Source organism: Protobothrops mucrosquamatus, unplaced genomic scaffold (assembly GCF_001527695.2).
Source record: "Protobothrops mucrosquamatus isolate PMUCROS unplaced genomic scaffold, P.Mucros_1.0 scaffold1787, whole genome shotgun sequence".
NCBI classification, from domain to species: domain Eukaryota; kingdom Metazoa; phylum Chordata; class Lepidosauria; order Squamata; family Viperidae; genus Protobothrops; species Protobothrops mucrosquamatus.
Window position 1 is genome coordinate 70,607 of NW_015387925.1, and position 8,780 is coordinate 79,386.

Here is an 8,780-nt window from a genome sequence, read left to right on the forward strand (position 1 = left end):
TAATAATAATAATAATAATAATAATAATAATAATAATAATAATAATAATAATAATAATAATAATAAAGTTGGAAGGGACCTTGGAGGTCATCGAGTCCAACCCCCTGCTCAGGCAGGAAACCCTATACCATTTCAGACAAATGGCTGTCCAGTCTCTTCTTAAAAACTTCCAGTGTTGGAGCATTCACCACTTCTGGAGATAGGTTGTTCTACTGGTTAATTGTTCTAACTGTCAGGAAGTTTCTCCTTAATTCTAGGTTGCTTCTCTCCTTGATCAGTTTCCACCCGTTGCTTCTTGTCCTTGGAGAATAGCTTGACTCCCTCTTCTTTGTGGCAGCTCCTAAGATATTGGAACACTGCTATCATGTCCCCCCTCGTCCTTCTCTTCGTTAAACTAGACATACCCAATTCCAGCAACCATTCCTTATATGTTTTAGCCTCCAGTCCCCTAATCATCTTTGTTGCTCTTCTCTGTATTCTTTCTAGAGTCTCAACATCTTTTTTACATCGTGGTGACCAAAACTGGATGCAGTATTCCAAGTGTGGCCTTACTAAGGCATTGTAAAGTGGTATTTATTTAGCGTATAGTATCTGCAGAGGTCATGCAATCATTGATATAAATTATACATTTATATTACATTTACTTCTAAATTCATCCAGTTTAATGCACTTTAGAAATATATAAAGCAGTACTATTTGATAATGGTGCTGGTTTGTGGTCTCTGGCTCATCTTTGGCACACATTGGCACTATAATTTATCTGCATTTAGTTTTGCTACTTCCCGGTCTGTTTTCTTCCTGAGAACGGAAATACTGTATATGTTTACTTAGGTAAATAAATGTAGAAACCACCACAAAATATCCTGAAATCCTTTTGCCACTACATATGAAGCGTTGCAGAACTATGTAATATTCTATTAAACAACATACCATGCAAGAAAGTAAATTCAGTATAGAGGTACCAGAATATTGCACTCAAAACACATATTTCTGTGAATGAATTTAAGATCCACATCCCATACCAAATAACTAAATCTTATTTTCTATGAAATTTAAACAACATAGTCTAAGAACTGGAATCCCAATCTACTGAATGATTTCCATTCTTTTGTTTAATTGGATTTTCAGTTTGCTCACTTAGCTTGTTTACTCTCCAAGAAATCTAGAACCAACTGAAAAATAGTGTCTTCTCCTCCTCCCAGTTGAATTACAGCAAGCCATCTTAAAAGACCACATTAACTGATATTCCTGAAAATCACTAATTGGAGTTTCATCCTATTTATTTACAAAATGTCCGTTAGCGCTATATAAGCATAAAAAAACTAGTACTTTGCTTACAGTTTGCCCACTGTTTGAGAAGAATTGTGATAATAAAGAGTACTCTACAAAGATAGAGAGGGGTAGATGAAAGATAAGTAATAGTTTCATGTCTGACCAAGCTCACTTTAGTAGTCATTTCAGAAGTAGTCAAATCCAAACACCCTAATAATATGATTGCATGCTTTCAAAATTCAAAAATGGTTCTTGGTCTGAGAGATCTACTTCTATTCTTTAGATATTTAGAGAATAAATTACTATCCCTGAGACTGTCTTGATAGAGATCTGCAGAAATATATTTGAAAGTATGGTATAAGCAATGCGAATCCTAGTGAATTCAAAGAGCTTTTTGATCTTTTAAATTTCTGAATCTTGAACCATGCTACTTCAAGGAAAGCCTTCATATGCAACAATGTTTACTGTATAGTGTTGAAAAACAGATGAGTGAAGAAGTTATGAGAAAAGGAACAACTATTCTTTCCACTCATATAATCTATATTTTAAAATGTGTTTCACCAAACTTATGGAATATGATGTAAAATAACTATATGAAATCGTAAATGAAAGGGGCGTTGTCTTACCTGAACGCCTTTTCTCAGCATGACGATGGAGAATCCACCAATGGGTTAGCTTTGTCTTCTGCCCATAGACTAAGTCAGCCAAGTTGCCATGCCTCCCTCCCTGGAGCAGGACCCCAGTCTCGACTGAGGTGCAGCTGTTGGCTATGATTCAAGTGTGTTGGCTCAATTTTTTCTGACACAGGACCTGATAGGCCCTAAGGGTGGGAGTGGATTCTCCATCGTCATGCTGAGAAAAGGTGTTCAGGTTAGACGACGCCCCTTCTCCAGCATGACGAGTGGAGAATCCACCAATGAGACGTACCAAAGCCTCACTGTCCCTGTGGGTGGGAATCAGTTTGGGCCTGTGTCCCACTCTGATACTACGCATTGGAGGACCCTCTTACCAAATGAGGCCTCCGCCGATGCGAACTTATCATAGTGTCTTACAAAAGGGAAAGGCGACGCCCACGTCGCCGCCCTGCATATTTCTTCAATCGGCGCCTGAGTCGCCCACGCTGCTGATGTTGCAGCGCTGCGGGTGGAATGGGCGGTGATCTGATTAGGAACTGGGAGCGATTGCCCTTGATATGCTTCTGCTATGCAATTCCTGATCCATCTGCCAGTTGTGGATGCCGTGACCCTTCGACCCTTTGAGGGAGACTAGAAGGATACGAACAGGGCCTCAGACTTGCGGAAGGGTGCAGTTCGCTTTATGTAATGCCTTAAGGCCTTACAAACGTCTAAGGTATGCCATTTGCGTTCCAATTCATGGAAAGGCTGAGGACAAAAATCTGGTAGCACCACCTCTTGTGACCTGTGGAACAAGGAATTGACCTTCGGAATGAAGGAGGGATCCAGTCGTAGGATTACCCTATCTGCGTGGAAGATGCAGAGGTCCTCTCTGATAGTGCTGCCAACTCTGAGATGTGTCTAGCCAAAGTTACGGTGACCAGAAACGTGACCTTAAGTGTTAGGTACTGTAAGGTGCAGGTCCAGATAGGCTCAAATGGGGATGAGGCGATGGCCTGTAGGGATATCTGTGGACCATGGGTGGTCTGTTGTTCATTGCACCCTTAATGAAAGAACGCATCATGGGGTGTCTGACCAGTGGTTCAGAGTTGCCATACGTGAGGATAGTGGACAGGGCGGCCACTTGTCTACAAATTGTGTTGGGTGCTAAACCCTTCTTAAGCCCCTTCCACAAGTAGTCTTAAGATCCTTGGAATAGTAATTCTAGAAGGATCTAAATACTGTCTTGCGCACCAGCTACAGTAATTTTTCCACGTGGAGTCATAAATTCTGTTAGTTGTAGGCCTTCTTGAGGCCTGGATCGTGGTAATGACGTCTGGGGAAAAAGACTCCCCTATTAGGAGGCTCCGTTCAAATGCCAGGCGGTTAATTGGAGCCACTGGGGCTCTGGGTGTTGTAAGGACCCCTGGCTGAGGGAGATTTGGTCGTGTGGAATCCTCCACGGAGGAGATATTGAAAGACTCACGAGGTCGGCAAACCACGGCCGTCTTGGCCAGTGTGGAGCAATAAGTATCACCTCTGCTTGTTCCTGCAATATTTTTCTGATGGTTGCTTGCATCAGAGGAAGAGGGGGGAAGGCATATAGCAGCCCCCTGGGCCAAGGCCCCCGGAGCGCATCTGCTCTCTCCGCCCCTGGTGACGGGAAGCGGGAGAAAAACCTCAGGAGCTGAGCATTCTTGGGACTGGATGGCCGAACTTCTCTGAAGCCTCTCTGAAGAGAACTGGATGCAGGCTCCACTCTGAGTGATCTACTGTTGCCCTGTTCAGGAAGTCCGCCTGCTGATTTGCCTCTCCTGATATGTGCTCGGCCCTCAGGGAGACGAGGTTGTTCTCTGCCCAGATTCCCACCGGCCATGAGAGATCTGGATCGTGTACTCCCATCGGTTGATATGGGCCTTTGCTGCCACATTGTCCGTGAGAACTAGGACGTGCTGATCCGCCACCGAGTTGCGGAAGTGGCGAACGGCCAGGTGTATGGCTCTGAGCTCTAGCCAGTTTATGTTGTGTCTCAGATCTGCCTTGGACCATTGGCCCTGTGCCAGCTGTGATTGAAGGTGTGCTCCCCAACCGAATAGGCTTGCATCAGTGGTCAGGATGACTCAGGTGGGTTCCTTGAACAGGTATCCCTTTTCCACCACTGGGGATGACCACCATTGGAGAGACTTCAGGACCTGTGGTGGGACCCTTACCTTGTGGTTGGAGGAGCTGGTTCCTCTTTTCTGAAACGGGAGCAGGAACCAATGCAGGCTTCTGGAATGTAGTCGTTCCCAGGGCACGATTGCTATGCATGAGATCATCTTTCCCATCAGGTGGGAGAGTATGGCCAGTGTGGTGGCCCATTTCTTTCGAATCTGACTGACCAGGCCTCGAATGCTGGTTCGACGCTCTCGAGATAAGTAGACCTCGCGCTTCAGTGTGTCTATCACGGCTTCCAGATGAAGAAGGCGAGTTGACAGAACTGTCTGACTCTTCTGGAAATTTACTGAGAACCCGTGGTCTTGAAGGGTTCTTAGAGTCAATGCAGTTCTGACTGTGCCGCCTGTGCTAATGATTGTAGGAGGATGTCGTTCAGGTAGCACTGGATACGCACGGGGATGGTTCGTAAATGTGCAGCCAGTGCCGCCAGTACCTTTGTGAACACTCTGGGGGCCGATGACAGTCCAAAGGGTAGAGCCCTATATTGAAGATGTTGGCCTGAGAAACGTCCGATGCTCAGGAAGTATGGGGATGTGGAGGTAAGCCTCCATCAGATCTATGGATGTCGGGAGGTCTCCCCTTCTGATACTGGCTAATATGGACTGGAGAGTCTGCATTTTGAATTTTCTGTATGCCAAGTGATTGTTCAGACTTTTTAGTCTAGAATTGCTCTCCATCCCCCCGAACTCTTTGGGACTATGAATAAGATGGAGTAGAATCCCTTCCCTTTTGCCACGTTGGTACCGGCTCTATAGTATGAATGTCCAGGAGATGCTGGAGGGCTTCCTTGATGAGGCCCTCTTGATCGGATACTTGGGTGATGGGCAAGGGACGAAATGGTTCGGGGGCTTGGAGGTGAATTCCAGTGAGAGGCCGAATTTGATGGTGTTTAGGACCCAAAGGTCCCTGGTGGTGGCCATCTGTATGCGAAGAGGGCCAGCCTGCCACCAATGGGGGAGCTTTCCCCGCCATCACTTGGATTTATGAAAGGGGCGGGCCCCCCGCTCCTCGAAAGGGCCGCTTCGACTGGAATTGCTGCCTAAATCTGATGTTCAGCCTGTTGGGATCTGAGTGAGCTGACTAGCAGGCTAGCCGGCCGTTTTGAATTTCGCGGCTTGAAAATGGCGGTCGTAAGAAAAACTCTCTCTACAGCTGGGGGGAGGTGAGCCAGTATAGAGCGGTCCTGCTGTATTGCGGAGAACTAGGAAAGGCTTCCTTCCACCCGGGGGGAGATTCCTCCCTTAATGCCTTCTTTCCACCCGGGGGAGATTCCTCCCTCCCGCTCTGAAGCCACGCGGTGCCAAAAATGGCAACCGGCTCTTTGTTTCCCCTCCAACGATCAGCTGGGACTTGAAAAAACCCTGCGGTCTGCTCCGATCAGTTGGAAATGGCGGCGAATGAATGCCTGCTCGTTTCCCACCCCCATCTTAGGTAAAAGGTAAGAAAAAGTTAAATATGACCTGATCTAGTGATCTGTCCAAGTTTGTGTGTCCTTTCGGGGGAGAGACTAAGTCGAGACTGGGGTCCTGCTCCAGGGAGGGAGGCGTGGCAACTTGGCTGACTTAGTCTATGCGGGCAGAAGACAAAGCTAACCCATTGGTGGATTCTTCACTCATCATGCTGGAGAAACAGCCATCAAATCCATCCCTATACTCCATACACAAATCCAAATAAAAAAGCATCTACAACAGATGGTAGTCCAGTAATCACTCAAAATACATTTCATGAATGGGAATTCACTGTCTTTTAAGATGGTTTCATTACTGTCCTGCTCTTAATGTTACTTTTATTCTAAATCACTAAGTGAAAATGTTTGTTCTTATCTTTGGCTTCTACAATGGCAAAGAACAGGGTTTCATATTTTTGTGTGTGATACCATGTAAATGATTAGAAAACTGCTAGAATAGTCTCCTCAGTGTTCTCCTCTCAAGTCTAAGCACTTCCTTTTCCATTAATGTCTTTATAGGAATTAATTTCTAATCTCCAAATCACCCTTGTTGTCTGTTTCCAACCCTGTTTCAGTTTGTCTAAATCATATTTAAGTTCTGATGATGGACACACTATTTGAGGTGAAGTGTAATCACTGTAAAATAAAGTGAAACAATTTCTTACTCTAACTTAAATACTATACTTCTAAATTTACCTTTTTAAGCCATAGTCATTGAGATTCATATTATTAATGATCAACTATCATCTCAAAATCTCTTTCATGAGAACTAATACTAAGCCAATTAAACCCATCTGGATTCTTTTTCTTAAGTAACTTTATATTCCTCTTTTATAAATTTCATTCTGTTATTTTCACTCTATTTCTCCTTCTTATCGAATTTTATGCAATCACTTAAGCCATCCCATCCCAAATTGTCTCAGTTTATAATGCCTTTAGTATCTCAGTAATTATTTTCATTGTACCCCCTAGGCTAGTAGTCCATGCAGTATCGAACAGATGTCAAGGTCAGGCATGTTTCCTTCCAAAATTTAAAATATCCTGAACTACCCCTCTGAGTTTGTTGCAGAACCCCAGCATAGACTTTGCAAGCTATTAGCCATCGTACCATTCTTATGTCATTTGCAGTCTAATGATCATTCTCTCCATTTCCCTTCATTAATATCTATAGTCCTATAGTCATTTTAAAACATCAATATGCATGAGTCATGGCCTTTAATGAAATAATTATTTCTTCCATAATCTGGGAAAAAGCAAAGTAAGGAAAATTGTGTCTGACTAAATATTGCTGAACTGTAATTCCTACCATCATTCATTCTTGGTCTTGTTGTTTGGAGTTGCCAAGAACTATAATTCAGCAACAGCTGGCAACCTATATTTCCCTCCTCTGGGTCTATCCCCCACTGGGTCTACAATAAACGAAAGCTGAGCTTTTAAGTGGCAGTACCATATGGAAATCACTATCTGTATAAGTTCATTCTACCTCTTTGCTGATTTTTAAACATTAAGCAAAAGTTGTATATTTCATAAGTTAAAATAGATGTTTCCAGTAGAGCTATGCAATGCTTTGAAAATACAGTATTTCAGAACTCTTTAAAACAACTGTATCTTTTCTAGAGATCATGTGGTTGCAATGAGATTTGCAGCTGTTCTAAAGTTTCTATTTATTTATTCTGCTATACTCCAAACAATGTAAGCAGAATTAAAATACACCAAACTAATTTAAAAAACCCTCAATCCCATAATTGAAGCTCAGAATTCAAAACTATGTATGCTTTCAAGCACTTTGGAACTGAATTTGAAGCACTGATTGTAAATTGTGTAGATTTTCATATATATTTAAATAACTAAAACACAGCAGTGGATCTGTGTTATGAAAGGGAGGTGAACAGGATGTTGGGAAAGTAATTACGGGCCCAATTTGTACAGGTAATCCCCAAGTTACGAGCATTCTCTTAGTGAACGTTCGAAGTTATGTGATAAGTGCCCCCTAGTGTTTATGAAAAAGTCCTAAAATTATGAATGTTGCCATACCACGGCAGTCGTTCGCCCTTATGAACGACTGCAGTGGCACTGCAACATTCACCCTCGCTATTCCCTTCCTCCCCCACCAGGTCTCCCTAGACACTAAGCCTATGTACACTCACATTGTGACGATCGAGAGATCCTTCGCTTTCTTGGCTGTTTTGCTGCTTTCTTTAGTGCGTTCGCAGAGAATGGAGGCCTAACGTAACGCAAGATCATGCGACATCAGTGGAGAGAGATCTCACACTACTGATTTCATGTAATCTCATGGTAGTTTAGGCTCTATTCTCTGCAACAGAAAATGGAACGGAAGCCGGGAGAGAATGGACCTCTGGAAGTATGCAAAAGCCTCCCGCAGCCTCCATTCTGGGCTTCAGAGGCTTGGAGGAGGCCTCTGAGGCCCAGAACAGACCTTTGGAAGCATGTGGCTACTGCTCATGGCCTCCGTTCCGGGCCTCGGAGGCCTGGAGGAGGCCTCCGAGGCCCAGAAGGGGCCTCCAGAACCCTGCTGAAACATCCCCTGGTATCCTTTCTGGGCAGCAGCGATCCAGAAAAGGCCTCAGATTTGTTATGAAATTCATTACTAATAATTTAATCCCACTTTCATTTCTAACAGTTTCAAAGATACTATGTGAAAATTTATTTGAATGATGCTAACTGGTTCAAAGCCACTGTAGCTGAATTCATGTCTAAGGCAGAACTCATGGTCTCCAGATTTCGAGCCTGATACCTTAACTGCTGTATCAAACTAGCTCTCTCTGTTTCATTACTCCATAGAAATATCTAAAAAACTGCTCTCTAGGATTCAAAGAAGGAAGAAAACTCTTATACCAGCAGACATATCAGCAGAAGAAATCTGGGAGACAACGTTCACAATTCATTATATATAAAAGTGGATTGTACAAAGGGAAGGTGACACACTTTTTAAGCTATAGAACAAATGATCACATACATGGAATATAGGTAGTCATACATTCCAACATTCCAATATATTCAATGGAATTTATTGGCATTCCAAATTGAATTAAAATATTGTATCAATAGATTCTAAAGAGCTATAAAGCCATTTCCAATAACCGTCCCACAGAACATTTCAGATGGGGGAAAATGATTGGGCACATATATAATCAATGTATATAAACAGCCTGGATATGTACAGTAGGTTAAGGTAAACTCCTTCCTGTCAATAAAGACGAGAGTCATTT

At 43.2% G+C, this 8,780-nt stretch overlaps 1 protein-coding gene across 1 annotated transcript in view; it reads right to left on the bottom strand.

The window, feature by feature from the left end:
• Positions 1–5,075, bottom strand: part of LOC107293977 (sprouty-related, EVH1 domain-containing protein 1) — a 51,912-nt gene extending 46,837 nt beyond the window's left edge. The window contains exons 1-2 of the mRNA XM_015823170.1: positions 4,848–5,075; positions 4,097–4,549 (exon numbers count right to left, since the gene is read on the bottom strand). Of these exons, the coding sequence (XP_015678656.1) occupies positions 4,097–4,549; positions 4,848–5,075 (681 nt within the window). The remainder of the gene's footprint in view (positions 1–4,096; positions 4,550–4,847) is intronic.
• Between the last annotated feature and the right edge of the window lie 3,705 nt (positions 5,076–8,780).